At 38.5% G+C, this 21,328-nt stretch overlaps 1 protein-coding gene across 1 annotated transcript; it reads right to left on the bottom strand.

Annotated features, from left to right (window-relative positions):
* Positions 1 to 17,445: 17,445 nt before the first annotated feature.
* Positions 17,446 to 20,499, bottom strand: LOC140176907 (uncharacterized). The gene is made up of 2 exons (XM_072208472.1): positions 18,019 to 20,499; positions 17,446 to 17,847 (listed from the first exon to the last, which is right to left on the bottom strand). The coding sequence occupies exons 1-2, from the start codon at positions 20,497 to 20,499 to the stop codon at positions 17,446 to 17,448; spliced, it is 2,883 nt and encodes a 960-aa protein (XP_072064573.1).
* Positions 20,500 to 21,328: the final 829 nt, after the last annotated feature.

The raw sequence follows: 21,328 nt of genomic DNA on the forward strand, positions 1-21,328 counted from the left end.
TCAGTTTTATGCATATATCAAATTAAATTAAAAGTATATTAGACATTATTAGCGATACTAAACCTTATTAGATAATAATTTGTTATAGTAAAGTCAAAATTAATATTGTAATGGGAATAACTAACCATTATTGTTAACAATGAATAAAAATATATGACGCCAAAAAGTTGGATTTCGGTGCGAATCTAAAATATTTTCCGCAGCCGGGAGTTGAACCCGGAAGTTCTCATCATTGAAATCGCCTGGGTGCTACTGCAGATGGTGAAATTTTTGATTTCTTTTCTCGAAACTTATATTATTATTACCTTAAATTTTGGTTGTTGTTTTGATAGACAAGTTCCAGAATTTGTTATATCATGATATTTTTCTCCAATTCTAAAAATGGGTATTTTATTGAAGTTAAATATTTTTCTTCAGTTTTATGTCTATATCAAATTAAATGTAATAGTATATTAAACATTATTAGTGATACTAAACCTTATTTGATAATAATTTGTTAGAGTAAGGTCAAAATTAATATTGTAATGGGAATAACTAACCATTATTGTTAACAATGAATAAATTCGTCCGTTCTTCACACAAGCGAGTATAAAAATATAAGACGCCAGGAAGTTGGATTTCGGTCCGAAACTAGAAAATTTTCCGCAGCCGGGAGTTGAACCCGGAAGTTCTCATCATTGAAATTGCCTGGGTGCTACTGCGGATGGTGAAATTGCTGATTTCTTTTCTCGAAACTTATATTATTATTATCTTAAATTTTGGTTGATGTTTTGATAGACAAGTTCCAGAATTTGTTATATCATGATATTTTTCTCAATTTCTAAAAATGAGTATTTTATTGAAGTAAAATATTTTTCTTCAGTTTTATGTATATATCAAATTAAATGTAAAAGTATATTAAACATTATTAGTGATACTAAACCTTATTTGATAATAATTTGTTAGAGTAAGGTCAAATTTAATATTGTAATGCGAATAACTAACCATTATTGTTAACAATGAATAAATTCGTCCGTTCTTCACACAAGTGAGTATAAAAATATAAGACACCAGGAAGTTGGATTTCAGTCCGAAACTAAAAAATTTTCCGCAGCCGGGAGTTGAACCCGGAAGTTCTCATCATTGAAATCGCCTGGGTGCTACTGCGGATGGTGAAATTGCTGATTGCTTTTCTCGAAACTTATATTATTATTATCTTAAATTTTGGTTGATGTTTTGATAGACAAGTTCCAGAATTTGTTATATCATGATATTTTTCTCAATTTCTAAAAATGAGTATTTTATTGAAGTAAAATATTTTTCTTCAGTTTTATGTATATATCAAATTAAATGTAAAAGTATATTAAACATTATTAGTGATACCAAACCTTATTAGACAATAATTTGTTATAGTAAGGTCAAAATTAATATTGTAATGGGGATAACTAACCATTATTGTTAACAATGAATAAATTCGTTCATTCTTCACACAACTGAGTATAAAAATATATGACGCCAAAAAATTGGATTCTGGTGCGAAACTAAAATATTTTTCGCAGTCGGTAGTTGAACCCGGAAGTTCTGATCATTGAAATCGCCTGGGTGCTACTGCGGATGGTGAAATTGTTGATTTCTTTTCTCGAAACTTATATTATTATTACCTTAAATTTTGGTTGTTGTTTTGATAGACAAGTTCCAGAATTTGTTATATCATGATATTTTTCTCCAATTCTAAAACTGAGTATTTTATTGAAGTTAAATATTTTTCTTCAGTTTTATGTCTATATCAAATTAAATGTAAAAGTATATTAAACATTATTAGTGATACTAAACCTTATTTGATAATAATTTGTTAGAGTAAGGGCAAAATTAATATTGTAATTGGAATAACTAACCATTATTGTTAACAATGAATAAATTCATCCGTTCTTCACACAAGTGAGTATAAAAATATAAGACGCCAGGAAGTTGGATTTTGGTCCGATACTAAAAAATTTTCCTCAGCCGGGAGTTGAACCCGAAAGTTCTCATCATTGAAATTGCCTGGATGCTACTGCGGATGGTGAAATTGCTGATTGCTTTTCTCGAAACTTATATTATTATTATCTTAAATTTTGGTTGATGTTTTGATAGACAAGTTCCAGTATTTGTTATATCATGATATTTTTCTTCAATTCTAAAAATGAGTATTTTATTTAAGTAAAATATTTTTCTTCAGTTTTATGTATATATCAAATTAAATGAAAAGTATATTAGACATTATTAGCGATACTAAACCTTATTAGATAATAATTTGTTATAGTAAGGTCAAAATTAATATTGTAATGGGAATAACTAACCATTATTGTTAACAATGAATAAATTCGTCCGTTCTTCACACAAGTGAGTATAAAAATATAAGACGCCAGGAAGTTGGATTTTGGTCCGAAACTAAAAAATTTTCCGCAGCCGAGAGTTGAACCCGGAAGTTCTCATCATTGAAATCGCCAGGGTGCTACTGCGGATGGTGAAATTGCTTATTGCTTTTCTCGAAACTTATATTATTATTATCTTAAATTTTGGTTGATGTTTTGATAGACAAGTTCCAGTATTTGTTATATCATGATATTTTTCTTCAATTCTAAAAATGAGTATTTTATTGAAGAAAAATATTTTTCTTCAGTTTTATGTATATATCAAATTAAATGAAAGGTATATTAAACATTATTAGCGATACTAAAACTAATTAGATAATAATTTGTTATAGTAAGGTCAAAATTAATATTGTAATGGGAATAACTAACCATTATTGTTAACAATGAATAAATTCGTTCATTCTTCACACAACTGAGTATAAAAATATGTGACGCCAAAAAATTGGATTTTGGTGCGAAACTAAAATACTTTCCGCAGCCGGGAGTTGAACCTGGAAGTTCTCATCATTGAAATCCCCTGGGTGCTACTACGGATGGTGAAATTGTTGATTTCTCTCTCGAAACTTATATTATTATTATCTTAAATTTTGGTTGATGTTTTGATAGACAAGTTCCAGAATTTGTTATATCATGATATTTTTCCCAATTTCTAAAAATGAGTATTTTATTGAAGTAAAATATTTTTCTTCAGTTTTATGTATATATCAAATTAAATGTAAAAGTGTATTAAACATTATTAGTGATACTAAACCTTATTTGATAATAATTTGTTAGAGTAAGGTCAAAATTAATATTGTAATGGGAATAACTAACCATTATTGTTAACAATGAATAAATTCGTCCGTTCTTCACACAACTGAGTAAAAAATATATGATGCTAAAAAATTGGATTTTGGTGCGAAACTAAAATATTTTCCGCAGCCGGGAGTTGAACCCGAAAGTTCTCATCATTGAAATCGCCTGGGTGCTACTGCGGATGGTGAAATTGCTGATTTCTTTTCTCGAAACTTATATTATTATTATCCTAAATTTTGGTTGTTGTTTTGATAGACAAGTTCTAGAATTTGTTATATCATGATATTTTTCTCAAATTCTAAAAATGAGTATTTTATTGAAGTTAAATATTTTTCTTCAGTTTTATGTATATATGAAATTATATGTAAAAGTATATTAAACATTATTAGTGATACTAAACCTTATTTGATAATAATTTGTTAGAGTAAGGTCAAAATTAATATTTTAATGGGAATAACTAACCATTATTGTTAACAATGAATAAATTCGTCCGTTCTTCACACAAGTGAGTATAAAAATATAAGACGCCAGGATGTTGGATTTTGGTCCGAAACTAAAAAATTTTCCGCAGCCGGGATTTGAACACGGAAGTTCTCATCAATGAAATTGCCTGGGTGCTACCGCGGATGGTGAAATTGCTGATTGCTTTTCTCGAAACTTATATTATTATTATCTTAAATTTTGGTTGATGTTGTGACAGACAATTTCCAGTATTTGTTATATTATGATATTTTTCTTCAATTCTAAAAATGAGTATTTTATTGAAGAAAAATATTTTTCTTCAGTTTTATGTATATATCAAATTAAATGTAAAAGTGTATTAAACATTATTAGTGATACTAAACCTTATTTGATAATAATTTGTTAGAGTAAGGTCAAAATTAATATTGTAATGGGAATAACTAACCATTATTGTTAACAATGAATAAATTCGTCCGTTCTTCACACAACTGAGTAAAAAAATATATGATGCTAAAAAATTGGATTTTGGTGCGAAACTAAAATATTTTCCGCAGCCGGGAGTTGAACCCGAAAGTTCTCATCATTGAAATCGCTCGGGTGCTACTGCGGATGGTGAAATTGTTGATTGCTTTTCTCGAAACTTATATTATTATTATCCTAAATTTTGGTTGTTGTTTTGATAGACAAGTTCTAGAATTTGTTATATCATGATATTTTTCTCAAATTCTAAAAATGAGTATTTTATTGAAGTTAAATATTTTTCTTCAGTTTTATGTATATATGAAATTATATGTAAAAGTATATTAAACATTATTAGTGATACTAAACCTTATTTGATAATAATTTGTTAGAGTAAGGTCAAAATTAATATTTTAATGGGAATAACTAACCATTATTGTTAACAATGAATAAATTCGTCCATTCTTCACACAAGTGAGTATAAAAATATAAGACGCCAGGAAGTTGGATTTTGGTCCGAAACTAAAATATTTTCCGCAGCCGGGAGTTGAACACGGAAGTTCTCATCAATGAAATTGCCTCGGTGCTACTGCGGATGGTGAAATTGCTAATTGCTTTTCTCGAAACTTATATTATTATTATCTTAAATTTTGGTTGATGTTGTGACAGACAATTTCCAGTATTTGTTATATTATGATATTTTTCTTCAATTCTAAAAATGAGTATTTTATTGAAGAAAAATATTTTTCTTCAGTTTTATGTATATATCAAATTAAATGTAAAAGTGTATTAAACATTATTAGTGATACTAAACCTTATTTGATAATAATTTGTTAGAGTAAGGTCAAAATTAATATTGTAATGGGAATAACTAACCATTATTGTTAACAATGAATAAATTCGTTCATTCTTCACACAACTGAGTAAAAAAATATAAGACGCCAGGAAGTTGGATTTTGGTCCGAAACTAAAAAATTTTCCGCAGCCGAGAGTTGAACCCGGAAGTTCTCATCATTGAAATCGCCTGGGTTCTACTGCGGATGGTGAAATTGCTGATTGCTTTTCTCCAAACTTATATTATTATTATCTTAAATATTGGTTGATGTTTTAATAGACAAGTTCCAGAATTTGTTATATCATGATATTTTTCTCAATTTCTAAAAATGAGTATTTTATAGAAGTAAAATATTTTTCTTCAGTTTTATGTATATATCAAATTAAATGTAAAAGTATATTAAACATTATTAGTGATACTAAACCTTATTTGATAATAATTTGTTAGAGTAAGGTCAAAATTAATATTGTAATGGGAATAACTAACCATTATTGTTAACAATGAATAAATTCGTTCATTCTTCACACAACTGAGTATAAAAATATATGACGCCAAAAAATTGGATTTTGGTGCGAAACTAAAATATTTTCCGCAGCCAGGAGTTGAACCCGGAAGTTCTCATCATTGAAATCGCCTGGGTGCTACTGCGGATGGTGAAATTGCTGATTTCTTTTTTCGAAACTTATATTATTATTATCTTAAATTTTGGTTGTTGTTTTGATAGACAAGTTCCAGAATTTGTTATATCATGATATTTTTCTCCAATTCTAAAAATGAGTATTGTATTGAAGTTAAATATTTTTCTTCAGTTTTATGTCTATATCAAATTATATGTAAAAGTATATTAAACATTATTAGTGATACTAAACCTTATTTGATAATAATTTGTTAGAGTAAGGTCAAAATTAATATTGTAATGGGAATAACTAACCATTATTGTTAACAATGAATAAATTCGTCCGTTCTTCACACAAGTGAGTATAAAAATATAAGACGCCAGGAAGTTGGATTTTGGTCCGAAACTAAAAAATTTTCCGCAGCCGAGAGTTGAACCCGGAAGTTCTCATCATTGAAATCGCCAGGGTGCTACTGTGGATGGTGAAATTGCTTATTGCTTTTCTCGAAACTTATATTATTATTATCTTAAATTTTGGTTGATGTTTTGATAGACAAGTTCCAGTATTTGTTATATCATGATATTTTTCTTCAATTCTAAAAATGAGTATTTTATTGAAGAAAAATATTTTTCTTCAGTTTTATGTATATATCAAATTAAATGAAAAGTATATTAAACATTATTAGCGATACTAAACCTTATTAGATAATAATTTGTTATAGTAAGGTCAAAATTAATATTGTAATGGGAATAACTAACCATTATTGTTAACAATGAATAAATTCGTTCATTCTTCACACAACTGAGTATAAAAATATGTGACGCCAAAAAATTGGATTTTGGTGCGAAACTAAAATATTTTCCGCAGCCGGGAGTTGAACCTGGAAGTTCTCATCATTGAAATCCCCTGGGTGATACTACGGATGGTGAAATTGTTGATTTCTTTCTCGAAACTTATATTATTATTATCTTAAATTTTGGTTGATGTTTTGATAGACAAGTTCCAGAATTTGTTATATCATGATATTTTTCTCAATTTCTAAAAATGAGTATTTTATTGAAGTAAAATATTTTTCTTCAGTTTTATGTATATATCAAATTAAATGTAAAAGTATATTAAACATTATTAGTGATACTAAACCTTATTTGATAATAATTTGTTAGAGTAAGGTCAAAATTAATATTGTAATGGGAATAACTAACCATTATTGTTAACAATGAATAAATTCGTCCGTTCTTCACACAACTGAGTAAAAAAATATATGATGCTAAAAAATTGGATTTTGGTGCGAAACTAAAATATTTTCCGCAGCCGGGAGTTGAACCCGAAAGTTCTCATCATTGAAATCGCCTGGGTGCTACTGCGGATGGTGAAATTGCTGATTGCTTTTCTCGAAACTTATATTATTATTATCTTAAATTTTGGTTGTTGTTTTGACAGACAAGTTCCAGAATTTGTTATATCATGATATTTTTCTCAAATTCTAAAAATGAGTATTTTATTGAAGTTAAATTTTTTTCTTCAGTTTTATGTATATATGAAATTATATGTAAAAGTATATTAAACATTATTAGTGATACTAAAGCTTATTTGATAATAATTTGTTAGAGTAAGGTCAAAATTAATATTGTAATGGGAATAACTAACCATTATTGTTAACAATGAATAAATTCGTCTGTTCTTCACACAAGTGAGTATAAAAATATAAGACGCCAGGAAGTTGGATTTTGGTCCGAAACTAAAAAATTTTCCGCAGCCGAAAGTTGAACCCGGAAGTTCTCATCATTGAAATCGCCAGGGTGCTACTGCGGATGGTGAAATTGCTTATTGCTTTTCTCGAAACTTATATTATTATTATCTTAAATTTTGGTTGATGTTTTGATAGACAAGTTCCAGTATTTGTTATATCATGATATTTTTCTTCAATTCTAAAAATGAGTATTTTATTGAAGAAAAATATTTTTCTTCAGTTTTATGTATATATCAAATTAAATGAAAAGTATATTAAACATTATTAGCGATACTAAACCTTATTAGATAATAATTTGTTATAGTAAGGTCAAAATTAATATTGTAATGGGAATAACTAACCATTATTGTTAACAATGAATAAATTCGTTCATTCTTCACACAACTGAGTATAAAAATATGTGACGCCAAAAAATTGGATTTTGGTGCGAAACTAAAATATTTTCCGCAGCCGGGAGTTGAACCCGGAAGTTCTCATCATTGAAATCGCCTGGGTGCTACTGCGGATGGTGAAATTGCTGATTTCTTTTTTCGAAACTTATATTATTATTATCTTAAATTTTGGTTGTTGTTTTGATAGACAAGTTCCAGAATTTGTTATATCATGATATTTTTCTCCAATTCTAAAAATGAGTATTGTATTGAAGAAAAATATTTTTCTTCAGTTTTATGTATATATCAAATTAAATGTAAAAGTATATTAAACATTATTAGTGATACTAAACCTTATTTGATAATAATTTGTTAGAGTAAGGTCAAAATTAATATTGTAATGGGAATAACTAACCATTATTGTTAACAATGAATAAATTCGTTCATTCTTCACACAACTGAGTATAAAAATATATGACGCCAAAAAATTGGATTTTGGTGCGAAACTAAAATATTTTCCGCAGCCGGGAGTTGAACCCGGAAGTTCTCATCATTGAAATCGCCTGGGTGCTACTGCGGATGGTGAAATTGCTGATTTCTTTTTTCGAAACTTATATTATTATTATCTTAAATTTTGGTTGTTGTTTTGATAGACAAGTTCCAGAATTTGTTATATCATGATATTTTTCTCCAATTCTAAAAATGAGTATTGTATTGAAGTTAAATATTTTTCTTCAGTTTTATGTCTATATCAAATTATATGTAAAAGTATATTAAACATTATTAGTGATACTAAACCTTATTTGATAATAATTTGTTAGAGTAAGGTCAAAATTAATATTGTAATGGGAATAACTAACCATTATTGTTAACAATGAATAAATTCGTCCGTTCTTCACACAAGTGAGTATAAAAATATAAGACGCCAAAAAATTGGATTTTGGTGCGAAACTAAAATATCTTCCGCAGCCGGGAGTTGAACCCGAATGTTCTCATCATTGAAATCGCCTGGGTGCTACTGCGGATGGTGAAATTGCTGATTGCTTTTCTCGAAACTTATATTATTATTATCTTAAATTTTGGTTGTTGTTTTGATAGTCAAGTTCCAGAATTTGTTATATCATGATATTTTTCTCCAATTCTAAAAATGAGTATTGTATTGAAGTTAAATATTTTTCTTCAGTTTTATGTCTATATCAAATTATATGTAAAAGTATATTAAACATTATTAGTGATACTAAACCTTATTTGATAATAATTTGTTAGAGTAAGGTCAAAATTAATATTGTAATGGGAATAACTAACCATTATTGTTAACAATGAATAAATTCGTCCGTTCTTCACACAAGTGAGTATAAAAATATAAGACGCCAGGAAGTTGGATTTTGGTCCGAAACTAAAAAATTTTCCGCAGCTGAGAGTTGAACCCGGAAGTTCTCATCATTGAAATCGCCAGGGTGCTACTGTGGATGGTGAAATTGCTTATTGCTTTTCTCGAAACTTATATTATTATTATCTTAAATTTTGGTTGATGTTTTGATAGACAAGTTCCAGTATTTGTTATATCATGATATTTTTCTTCAATTCTAAAAATGAGTATTTTATTGAAGAAAAATATTTTTCTTCAGTTTTATGTATATATCAAATTAAATGAAAAGTATATTAAACATTATTAGCGATACTAAACCTTATTAGATAATAATTTGTTATAGTAAGGTCAAAATTAATATTGTAATGGGAATAACTAACCATTATTGTTAACAATGAATAAATTCGTTCATTCTTCACACAACTGAGTATAAAAATATGTGACGCCAAAAAATTGGATTTTGGTGCGAAACTAAAATATTTTCCGCAGCCGGGAGTTGAACCTGGAAGTTCTCATCATTGAAATCCCATGGGTGATACTACAGATGGTGAAATTGTTGATTTCTTTCTCGAAACTTATATTATTATTATCTTAAATTTTGGTTGATGTTTTGATAGACAAGTTCCAGAATTTGTTATATCATGATATTTTTCTCAATTTCTAAAAATGAGTATTTTATTGAAGTAAAATATTTTTCTTCAGTTTTATGTATATATCAAATTAAATGTAAAAGTATATTAAACATTATTAGTGATACTAAAGCTTATTTGATAATAATTTGTTAGAGTAAGGTCAAAATTAATATTGTAATGGGAATAACTAACCATTATTGTTAACAATGAATAAATTCGTCCGTTCTTCACACAACTGAGTAAAAAAATATATGATGCTAAAAAATTGGATTTTGGTGCGAAACTAAAATATTTTCCGCAGCCGGGAGTTGAACCCGAAAGTTCTCATCATTGAAATCGCCTGGGTGCTACTGCGGATGGTGAAATTGCTGATTGCTTTTCTCGAAACCTATATTATTATTATCTTAAATTTTGGTTGTTGTTTTGACAGACAAGTTCCAGAATTTGTTATATCATGATATTTTTCTCAAATTCTAAAAATGAGTATTTTATTGAAGTTAAATATTTTTCTTCAGTTTTATGTATATATGAAATTATATGTAAAAGTATATTAAACATTATTAGTGATACTAAAGCTTATTTGATAATAATTTGTTAGAGTAAGGTCAAAATTAATATTGTAATGGGAATAACTAACCATTATTGTTAACAATGAATAAATTCGTCTGTTCTTCACACAAGTGAGTATAAAAATATAAGACGCCAGGAAGTTGGATTTTGGTCCGAAACTAAAAAATTTTCCGCAGCCGAAAGTTGAACCCGGAAGTTCTCATCATTGAAATCGCCAGGGTGCTACTGCGGATGGTGAAATTGCTTATTGCTTTTCTCGAAACTTATATTATTATTATCTTAAATTTTGGTTGATGTTTTGATAGACAAGTTCCAGTATTTGTTATATCATGATATTTTTCTTCAATTCTAAAAATGAGTATTTTATTGAAGAAAAATATTTTTCTTCAGTTTTATGTATATATCAAATTAAATGAAAAGTATATTAAACATTATTAGCGATACTAAACCTTATTAGATAATAATTTGTTATAGTAAGGTCAAAATTAATATTGTAATGGGAATAACTAACCATTATTGTTAACAATGAATAAATTCGTTCATTCTTCACACAACTGAGTATAAAAATATGTGACGCCAAAAAATTGGATTTTGGTGCGAAACTAAAATATTTTCCGCAGCCGGGAGTTGAACCTGGAAGTTCTCATCATTGAAATCCCCTGGGTGATACTACGGATGGTGAAATTGTTGATTTCTTTCTCGAAACTTATATTATTATTATCTTAAATTTTGGTTGATGTTTTGATAGACAAGTTCCAGAATTTGTTATATCATGATATTTTTCTCAATTTCTAAAAATGAGTATTTTATTGAAGTAAAATATTTTTCTTCAGTTTTATGTATATATCAAATTAAATGTAAAAGTATATTAAACATTATTAGTGATACTAAACCTTATTTGATAATAATTTGTTAGAGTAAGGTCAAAATTAATATTGTAATGGGAATAACTAACCATTATTGTTAACAATGAATAAATTCGTCCGTTCTTCACACAACTGAGTAAAAAAATATATGATGCTAAAAAATTGGATTTTGGTGCGAAACTAAAATATTTTCCGCAGCCGGGAGTTGAACCCGAAAGTTCTCATCATTGAAATCGCCTGGGTGCTACTGCGGATGGTGAAATTGCTGATTGCTTTTCTCGAAACTTATATTATTATTATCTTAAATTTTGGTTGTTGTTTTGATAGACAAGTTCTAGAATTTGTTATATCATGATATTTTTCTCAAATTCTAAAAATGAGTATTTTATTGAAGTTAAATATTTTTCTTCAGTTTTATGTATATATGAAATTATATGTAAAAGTATATTAAACATTATTAGTGATACTAAACCTTATTTGATAATAATTTGTTAGAGTAAGGTCAAAATTAATATTTTAATGGGAATAACTAACCATTATTGTTAACAATGAATAAATTCGTCCGTTCTTCACACAAGTGAGTATAAAAATGTTCGTTTGTCGGGTTCCGAACAGATCGGTTGAACGGATGTAGAGGTGAGGACGTCTTAGTTTGGGTCGCACTGCTCGCGGGTAGTTGAGTAGCCGAGCACTTGTCTTGGAGGAGTGGTGAGGGGGGTGCCACCTGCAAAGACACTCTGACGCTCAAGTCAGCAATGTGCAGGCGGACAGAATAAAGAGTTGGAAGGATATGACGTACCTCGGGGAAAGAGCCAGCTTCCCCTTTATATACATGTCAGTCATGGGCCCCCCGTGTAGTCAGGCCCATATCCCAAGGGACTCTGTCCTACGGCCGCGTGTGTTAGCCGTACAGGACGCGTGTCCGGGTCGGTAGGAGGGTGTGTAACCGGGTCGGGTAGAGCTTGGGCCGGGTCGACCCGTGCGAATGTTGGGCCAGGCCGTAACAGTGCCCCCACGCGCCAATGGTAGTCGTGGGAGCTACCGATGGCGCATCGTCTCGTGTCTCGTCTGATCGGCCTCTCGTGGGAAGGGTATGCCCCCAACGCGCGTGTCCCTTGGTTGCACAAGCAACCGTTTCATCGCATCGTTCCTTGCGCCGAGCATTGAATGCTCATAATGGGGTGGAAAAACTCTGTTTGAAAAGACTATTCTGCCCCCAAGTGTTTCGCGCTTTTGGGGAGGCAGTTTTTAAACTGTTCGGTTTTATGTTTCTGCAATTTTCCACATTTCCCATTCCTCTCTTCCTTCTCATTTGACATAAGATCTCAGAGTGTTGCTGCGACGTCCTTGTTCATCCTTCCTGCATTTTCCCAGACTTGCAACTTCATCTCCTTTCATCAATTTAGGTAACTTTCGAATCAATCTCCCTCTTATGCATTATTTTTGTTCGTTGTTGTTTGGTCTTTGCTGTTGTTGCGTTACCTTTTGATTGCGACTAGATGCGTTAGGGGGGAAAGTACCATTCCAGGGTAGGTTTTTTGTTGTTCTTTTCATGTTTTAGTCTCGTTTGGCCTTGGTCGGGGAGTCGTGGGGGTAGTGTCTGTATTCGGCCTGAGCAACCGATCTCTTAGACTGACTGGATGGTCCCCCCATGTAGGTATGGCTCGCACGGTTTCCCGGGCATCCGTTAACCCTGCGGCGTATGATCCCTATGCTTGGGTTGTCTCCGATTTGAAGGATTCGCCCAACCAAATGGGCGAGGAGGAGCTCACCGAGTTCCGACAAGCCGGGTACTTGTGCGGAGGGACCGACGAGGAATCTAATTACGACATTTTCGTCCCGGCTCCTCACGAGCGGTTATATGAAATCAACTTCCACCACCCCCGAGTCGCCGACTGGATCTGGTTCTACAAAGCCATGTTCACTCAAGTCGGAGTTCATATTCCGTTTTCAGCCTTTCAAATGGCGCTTTTAAATAGAATTTCCGTGTCACCGTCGCAGTTGCATCCGAATAGTTGGGCCTCGATCCGCTGTTTCGAGATGGTCTGTGAATATCTCGAACTGCCGGTGTCCGTGGATGTTTACCTCTTCTTCTTCACCCTCACAAACCCTTCCAAGGAGGGAAAACACAAGAAAGGGTTCATGTCCTTCCGGTCTGCCCAGGGTCGGAAGATTTTCGGTTTGTTTGAAGATTCTTACCATGGGTTGAAGGACAAATATTTTAAGGTCCGCCCTACCAAAGGTCGTCATCCCTTTTGGTTGTCCTTGGAGGGGGTACGGCTCATCCCGACTTATTGGAGTTTCGGGGCAGGGTCCAATACTTTTATTAAGGTAACCTATAGAGGTATGTCGGCGGTGGATAAGCAGATTGCCGAGGTGTTGATGGCAGTTTTTGGGAGGAACCAAGTAAATCCCCACCTCCTTATGGGTGATCGGGAGTCCGGTCGTAATTATATTTGTGAGAAGCTTTTTACTTTGCTCTTTACCCCCTTTTTTTTTCTTTTATTGATATCATGTGGCGATTAACCGACCTTTTTTGCTTTCCTGCAGTGGATATGTCTGCGTCGGTGACGGGTCTTCCCGACTTGTTTCAAACCTTTCTAGGCGGTGGTGACGACGAGGAGGGTGACGAGCAGCCCGTCCCCGAGGGGCCTGATGCTCCTTCGGAGGGCAAGGATGTTCCCGAGCAGAGTGCCGCAACCGACGGGATTGGCACCTCGGCTCAAGGTGCCGCGGTTGAAGGTGGCAAGGCAATCCATGCCTCCCCTCTCCGCGAGGTGATTGGAACTGGGGGTTCCGTGACTAACCCGGACGTTGAGGTGGAAGAGGTCCCCAACCCGAAGAAAGGGAAGAAGGCCTCCACAGCGTCGTCTAGCCCTGAGGGTGTCCTTACTGTCATGGAAAGGAACTTTGACGCCGGGAACTTCATAGACTCCCAGCTGATTCCTGGCACCGAGGAGTATTTCCACGAATCATCCCTTGCCGGGCAGGCGAGGTGGATGTATCGCACTCTCCTGCGCGGCGCAGTCATAGCTCGGAAGGCCGAGTTCGAACTGTCCGGGATGGAGTCTCTTCGCAGGAGGTTAGAATCTACCGGGAGGGCTAACAACGAGCTAAAAAGTGAAGTTGAAACCCTTCGGGAGCAATTGACTCAATCTTCGGAAAAGCTGGACGCTGCCGAGAAGAAAGCCACCACTGCCGAGCAGAAAGCTACCGCCGCCGAACAGAAGGCAACAGCTGCTGAGAAGAAACAGAAAGAGTCGGACGCGACGGTTGAACGCTTGGCCGAGCGTGAAATGGCCTTGGAGGGTCAGGTCGGCGCGGCGCAAAAGCGTGTGGCCGAAGTGGAAAAAGAGAAGCAGGCCGTAGAAGCCGAACTGGCGACATGGAAGGCAAAGTATAAAGACGTTGTCAAACAGGGGAAGGGTGCGATTCTGGCGACCGAAGAGGCTCTTAAGGCTCAGGTCAAAATCATCGCTCCCGAGTTCGAGACATCGGCAATCGGCGTTCGTAAAATCATTAAGGATGGCCAAGTTGTCGATGTCCCCAAGAAATGAATCCTTTGTTTTAAGGTTTTTGTTTAGCCGTTTTGTTTTGGCTTGTGAATAATCTTGATTTTAGCCGTTCTGGCTTGTGAACAATGACCTTTTTTGGTCGCTTGCTCGTGTTGTCGCGATAAACCTTTTTTTTATTCGTCTGATCGCGTTATCGTTTCTAACCGTTTTGGTTTATGGTTGTCGTTTATTCGCTTGATCATGTTATTTTTCCTATTAACCGTTTTTGGTTTGTAGTCGTTTATACCGGCGGCCCGTGGCCTTTCGTGTGGTTATTTGTTACAACGGTAGTTGATGATCTCCCGGGGTGATCAGTCCCAGACCGCACGTCGTCGTTAGTCATGACGAGATGGTTTATCTGAAAAGCGGAGATAAAATAGGGTGGAGAATTTGCACAAGTATATCTTATTCGGTAACCACATAAAGGGCTTGAATGTTACTATAAAGTTCAAATGACAAATTAACTACTTAGCTAGATTAGCCGGCGTGTCGTTCCGTCCTCTAGGAGTAGAACCTTCTGAGGTTGTCCGCGTTCCATGTCCTCGGGACCTCCTTGCCATCAAGCTTTTCTAACTTAAAGGCTCCTTTTCCCATCACCTTTTTGACTCTATAGGGGCCTTCCCAGTTTGCCGCTAGTTTGCCCTCTCCGGGGGTCGGCAGGCCGATATCATTCCGCCTTAGGACGAGGTCGCTTGGCTCGAATTCCCTCTTGAGCACTTTGGTGTTGTAGCGCAGAGCCATTCTTTGTTTTAGCGCCGTTTCTGTCAAATGGGCCATCTCCCTGGCTTCATCTATCAGGTCCTTTTCTACGGTTTCCTCCACTCCCTTTAGGAGCAACCGCGGGCTTGGTTCCCCGATCTCCACGGGTATCACCGCGTCCACACCGTACGTTAGTCGGAAAGGAGTTTCTTTAGTGGATGACTGTTCGGTCGTTCGGTAGGACCAGAGAACCGCTGCTAGTTCATCGGCCCAAGCACCCTTTTTATTGTCCAACCTCTTCTTCAGCCCTGAAAGGATAACCTTGTTGGCGGACTCCACTTGTCCGTTCGTCTGAGGGTGTTCTACCGAAGAGAACCTTTGCCTTACACCCAGGCCGCTGAGAAATTCCGTAAACTTCTTGTCCGTGAACTGTGTACCGTTGTCCGAGATGACGACTTCCGGTATCCCGAATCGTGTTATCACCTGCCTCCACATGAATTTTCTGCAATTGGCCGAGGATATGCTAGCTAGTGGCTCAACTTCTATCCACTTGGTATAGTAATCAATTGCAACTATGAGATATTTGACCTGCCCAGGGCCGACCGGGAAGGGCCCTAAGAGGTCGTCTCCCCACTGAGCGAATGGCCGTGAGGTCGTTAGCAAGCTTAACTCGGAGGCCGGTGCCCTGGCAAAGTTGGCGTTCTGTTGGCACTTTACGCACTTTTTGACAAACTCTTTGGAATCTGCCATCATCGACGGCCAGTAGTATCCAGCTCGGATTAATTTCCTTGCTAGGGCTTTGCCCCCGATGTGGTGTCCACAACAGCCCTCATGGACTTCCCTGAGGACGTAGTCCGTCTGGTCGGGGCGTAGGCACTTCAGTAGGGGTTGGCTGAGCCCTTTCCTGAACAGCTGTCCTTGGATGACGGCATATTTGGCCGCTTCTCTTCTCAATTTCGCCGCATCCTTTTCATCACCAGGGACTTGGCCGTGTTCCAGGAAGTTGGTGATGGGGTCTAGCCATGAAGAACTTAGGGTTGTCATGTGCAGTGCAATTGCTGGTTCTCTTGTCATGCCTTGGATGAGAGACCGGTTCCCCTCCCCTGGCTTTGTGCTGGCCAACTTCGATAGAAGGTCTGCCCGTGTGTTCCTTTCTCTGGGTACGTGATGGACCGTGACTTCTTCGAACTTTTGGCTCAAACTTTTAACCTTTTCCAAGTACTTCAGTAGCAGGGGGTCTTTGGCTTGGTAGCTGCCGTTTACTTGGGAAGTGACGACTTGGGAATCGCTGCATATTTCCAGCCTTCTTGCGCCGACTTCTACTGCTAGGGTTAAGCCTCCTATGAGGGCTTCGTATTCTTCTTGGTTGTTCGAGATGGGAAACTCGAATCTAATCGACTGTTCGTATACAACCCCAATCGGGCTTTCCAAGATGATCCCGGCACCTCCGAAGGTCTGGTTGGAGGCTCCGTCCACATGGAGCTTCCACCGTGTACCCATGTCTTCGCTTGGGTCTCCCGTTACTTCGACTAAAAAATCCGCCATGGCTTGCGCCTTGATGGCTTGCCAGGGCTCGTATCGTATGTCATATTGGGAGAGTTCGATGGACCAAGTCATCATTCTTCCCGCCAGATCAGCTTTTTGGAGAACTTGCCGGATCCCTTGGTCCGTTCTGACGACAACTTGGTGACTTTGGAAGTACTGTTTTAGCCTTCTCGAGGAAGTTAGGAGTGCTAAGGCTAGCTTTTCCAACTTGCTATATCTTAATTCTGCTCCTTGCAGGGCCCTGCTTATGAAGTAGACTGGTTGTTGAGCTTTCCCGTCCTCCCGTACCAGAACTGCGGCTAGGGCCTCGCTTGTTATAGCGAGGTATAGGTATAGTGGTTCCCCGTCCTTTGGCTTCCCGAGAACGGGAGGTGCCGCCAGGATTTCCTTGAAGTGTTGAAAGGCTTCTTCACATGCGGGTGTCCACTCAAACGCCATCCCTTTCTTCATGAGGTTAAAAAATGGCAGGGCCTTTGCCGCCGAAGCTCCGAGAAATCGGGATAGTGAGGTCAACCGTCCTGCCAACCTCTAGACGTCTTTGATGCAACCCGGGCTCTTCATCTGGAGTATTGCCTGGCATTTCTCCGGGTTAGCTTCTACCCCTCTCTGAGTTATCATAAATCCCAGGAACTTGCCGGCTTCCATGGCAAAGGCGCACTTGAGAGGGTTCAGCCTCATACCGTGTTGACGGAGGGACGCAAATACACTTGCCAGGTCGTTCAAGAGGTCGTCAGGTCGTGTTGTTTTTGCCAGGATGTCGTCCACGTAAACTTCAACTGTTTTCCCTATGAGGTCGTGGAATATCCTGTTCATCAGCCTTTGATATGTTGCCCCCGCATTTTTCAAGCCGAATGGCATTACCTTATAGCAAAAAGTTCCTCTTGGCGTTATGAACGCCGTCTTGTCTTCGTCGGGACGGTGCATCGGTATCTGATTGTAACCGGAGTAGGCGTCCATGAAACTCAGATACTGGTATCCCGCCGCGGCGTCGACGAGTGCATCTATGTTGGGGAGGGGGAAGCAATCTTTGGGGCATGCTTTGTTAAGGTCAGAGTAGTCCACGCACATTCTCCACCTGCCATTGTGTTTTTTCACCAATACCACGTTTGAGAGCCACGTCGAGTAGTCCACTTCACGTATGAAGCCTGCTTCTAGGAGGCCGGCAGTTTGCTTGGCCACCTCCTCTGCTCTTTCCGCCGACATCTTTCTCCTTCGTTGAGCCACTGGGCGTGCTTCCGCCTTGACGGCTAGATGATGTGAGATGACTTTTGGATCTATGCCCGGCATGTCGGCTGGTGTCCAGGCGAACAAGTCCCTGTTGGCCCTTATCATTTCAATCAAAGGCTCCTTCAGCTCATGTGGGAGGTTCTTGTTAACGAATGTGAACTTTTTCTCTTCGTCACCGATTCTAAACTTCTCCAGGTCCCCTTCTGGTTCTGGCCTCGGCTTGTCCTCTACTCTGGCATCAAGGTCGGCTAGGAACACGCCGGATGCTTCCTTGGACATCTTTCTAAGGGAAAGGCTGGCGTTGTCACAAGCGACTGCCGTCTCGAGGTCTCCTCTTATGGTCCCTATGGATCCATCATCGGTAACGAACTTCATAACTAGCAGCTTGGTGTTGATTATGGCTTCAAAATCATTGATTGTTTTTCTTCCCAAGATGATGTTGTAGGCTGTGGAATCTCGGAGAATTACGAACTCGGCCATCGCCGATCTTCGGCCTTGGATCTGCCCCACCGAGATTGGTAGGGAAATGACTCCGTCCGGTTTGATGAAGTGGTCGCCTAACCCGATAACCCCGTGCTGGTGAGTCGTCAGGTCGGCATCCTTTAGCCCTAGTGCGTCGAACACGTTGCGGAACATGATGTTTGAATCAGCTCCTGTGTCGACAAGGATCCGTTTGACGAGGTCGGTTCCCACCCTGGCCGTTATGACCATGGGGGGGTTTTCTGGGGCGTCGCTAAACCATTGGTCTTCCGGGCCGAAAGAAATGGATGGAGGTTTTTTGGAACTTTGCACCGGCGGGGATGAGATCGCCAGAACCTTGGCGTCTTTCTTGTGTGCCGACCGGGATTTTGGTGCAGCGTTTTTTGCCGTTACCACGTTTATCACAGTGAGGCCATGGTCTCTGTCTTCGGGCTCCTGTCGCCGCTTGGCCGAGCGTGTCTTGCCTTCCTCGTCTTGATCGCGATAACGCCTTCTCGGCTCCCTGATGAGATGGGAGAACGCTGCTAGCTTTCCTTCCCTTATCGCCTGTTCTAGTGCATCCTTCAGGTCGAAACAGTCCTGTGTTTGATGGCCATACCCCTTATGGTAATCACAATAAAGGTTCTTGTTTCCACCCGTACGGTCCTTAAGTGGTCGAGGCTTCGGAAGAATTCCCTTCTCAGCTATTTGTTGATAAACTTCCACGATGGGGAGGGTGAGTGGAGTGTAGTTAGTAAATTTTCCGACTCGAGGGAACGGCCTGGGTGCTTTGTTTGATGCCTCATCCCTTGCCTTTTCTTTTGCTCTCTCACCGTCGCCACCGGACTGCCGAGCTTGGCCGTAACCGGACTGCCGCTTATTGGCAGCAACGACTCGGCTGACCTCCTCGTCGTTTATGTACTCCTTAGCCACCGTCTGGATTTCATGCATTGTCCAAACTGGCTTCGTGGTAAGGTGTTTTCGGAAGTTCTCGTTGAGGAGGCCGTTTGTTAGGCAGAGACTGGCTACCGAGTCGGTTAAGCCGTCGATTTCCAAGCATTCGTCGTTGAACCGATCTAAGTACCTCCTGGTCGGCTCTCCCTGTCTCTGGGTTACCCCTAGAAGGTTGATAGGATGCTTGGCCTTTGCTATTCGCGTTGTAAATTGGGCCAGGAATGCACGGCTGATGTCTGAGAAATTGTAGATGGAACCTTGAGGGAGGCCGTTAAACCATCTGATCGCTGGTCCTGCTAGAGTTACCGGGAAGGCGCGGCATCTTACTTCGTCCCCTACTCCCTCTAGATTCATCCTGGCCTCGAAGGCCGTTAGGTGTTCCAGAGGGTCTTGAGTTCCGTCATACCTCATGTCCGTTGGTTTGACGAAGTGTTTCGGCAACCGGACCTCGAGGATAGATCGGTGGAACGGGGTGACACCCATTATGACGGGTTGCCGTGTTCTCTCTGATCTCCCTTCCCCGTCCTCGTGACCTCTTGCTGCTCGGCGGGTTGGTCCGCCTCGGGAGTAGATGATCCTGTCGTTTCGCCTTCTTATTATAGGTGACTCCTCCCGCGTGCTCTCCGCTTCCGTCCGGGAAGCGGATGTACGCCGCTGGCGGCTTCGGTGAGAGTCTTCCTCCTCGCTCCCGGGAGATGGGGTAAAGCTGGGATCGGTAGACCGTCCATCCCGCTCCCGGTCGGCTAGCTGTCGCTCTAAGTTCTGGACTCTGTGGCGTAGCTCCTGCATTATTATGGCGCTATCACCACCCGTTCCCCCGAAGGGTCGTGTCCTCGTGTGTTGTTGGGGGGACCTCCGCCGCCCCCTCAGTGAAGCGACGGAGGCTGCCCCCTCCGCTCCGGCTGCTCGAGCTTGGTCACCGGGACCCAGCACGACTTCCATTTAGGCAGCAGTCCCCACAGACGGCGCCAATGTTCGTTTGTCGGGTTCCGAACAGATCGGTTGAACGGATGTAGAGGTGAGGACGTCTTAGTTTGGGTCGCACTGCTCGCGGGTAGTCGAGTAGCCGAGCACTTGTCTTGGAGGAGTGGTGAGGGGGGTGCCACCTGCAAAGACACTCCGACGCTCAAGTCAGCAATGTGCAGGCGGACAGAATAAAGAGTTGGAAGGATATGACGTACCTCGGGGAAAGAGCCAGCTTCCCCTTTATATACATGTCAGTCATGGGCCCCCCGTGTAGTCAGGCCCATATCCCAAGGGACTCTGTCCTACGGCCGCGTGTGTTAGCCGTACAGGACGCGTGTCCGGGTCGGTAGGAGGGTGCGTAACCGGGTCAGGTAGAGCTTGGGCCGGGTCGACCCGTGCAAATGTTGGGCCAGGCCGTAACAAAAAATATAAGACGCCAGGAAGTTGGATTTTGGTCCGAAACTAAAAAATTTTCCGCAGCCGGGAGTTGAACACGGAAGTTCTCATCAATGAAATTGCCTGGGTGCTACTGCGGATGGTGAAATTACTGATTGCTTTTCTCGAAACTTATATTATTATTATCTTAAATTTTGGTTGATGTTTTGACAGATAATTTCCAGTATTTGTTATATTATGATATTTTTCTTCAATTCTAAAAATGAGTATTTTATTGAAGAAAAATATTTTTCTTCAGTTTTATGTATATATCAAATTAAATGAAAAGTATATTAAACATTATTAGTGATACTAAAGCTTATTTGATAATAATTTGTTAGAGTAAGGTCAAAATTAATATTGTAATGGG

Source organism: Arachis hypogaea, chromosome 2 (genome assembly GCF_003086295.3).
Source record: "Arachis hypogaea cultivar Tifrunner chromosome 2, arahy.Tifrunner.gnm2.J5K5, whole genome shotgun sequence".
Classification (NCBI taxonomy): domain Eukaryota; kingdom Viridiplantae; phylum Streptophyta; class Magnoliopsida; order Fabales; family Fabaceae; genus Arachis; species Arachis hypogaea.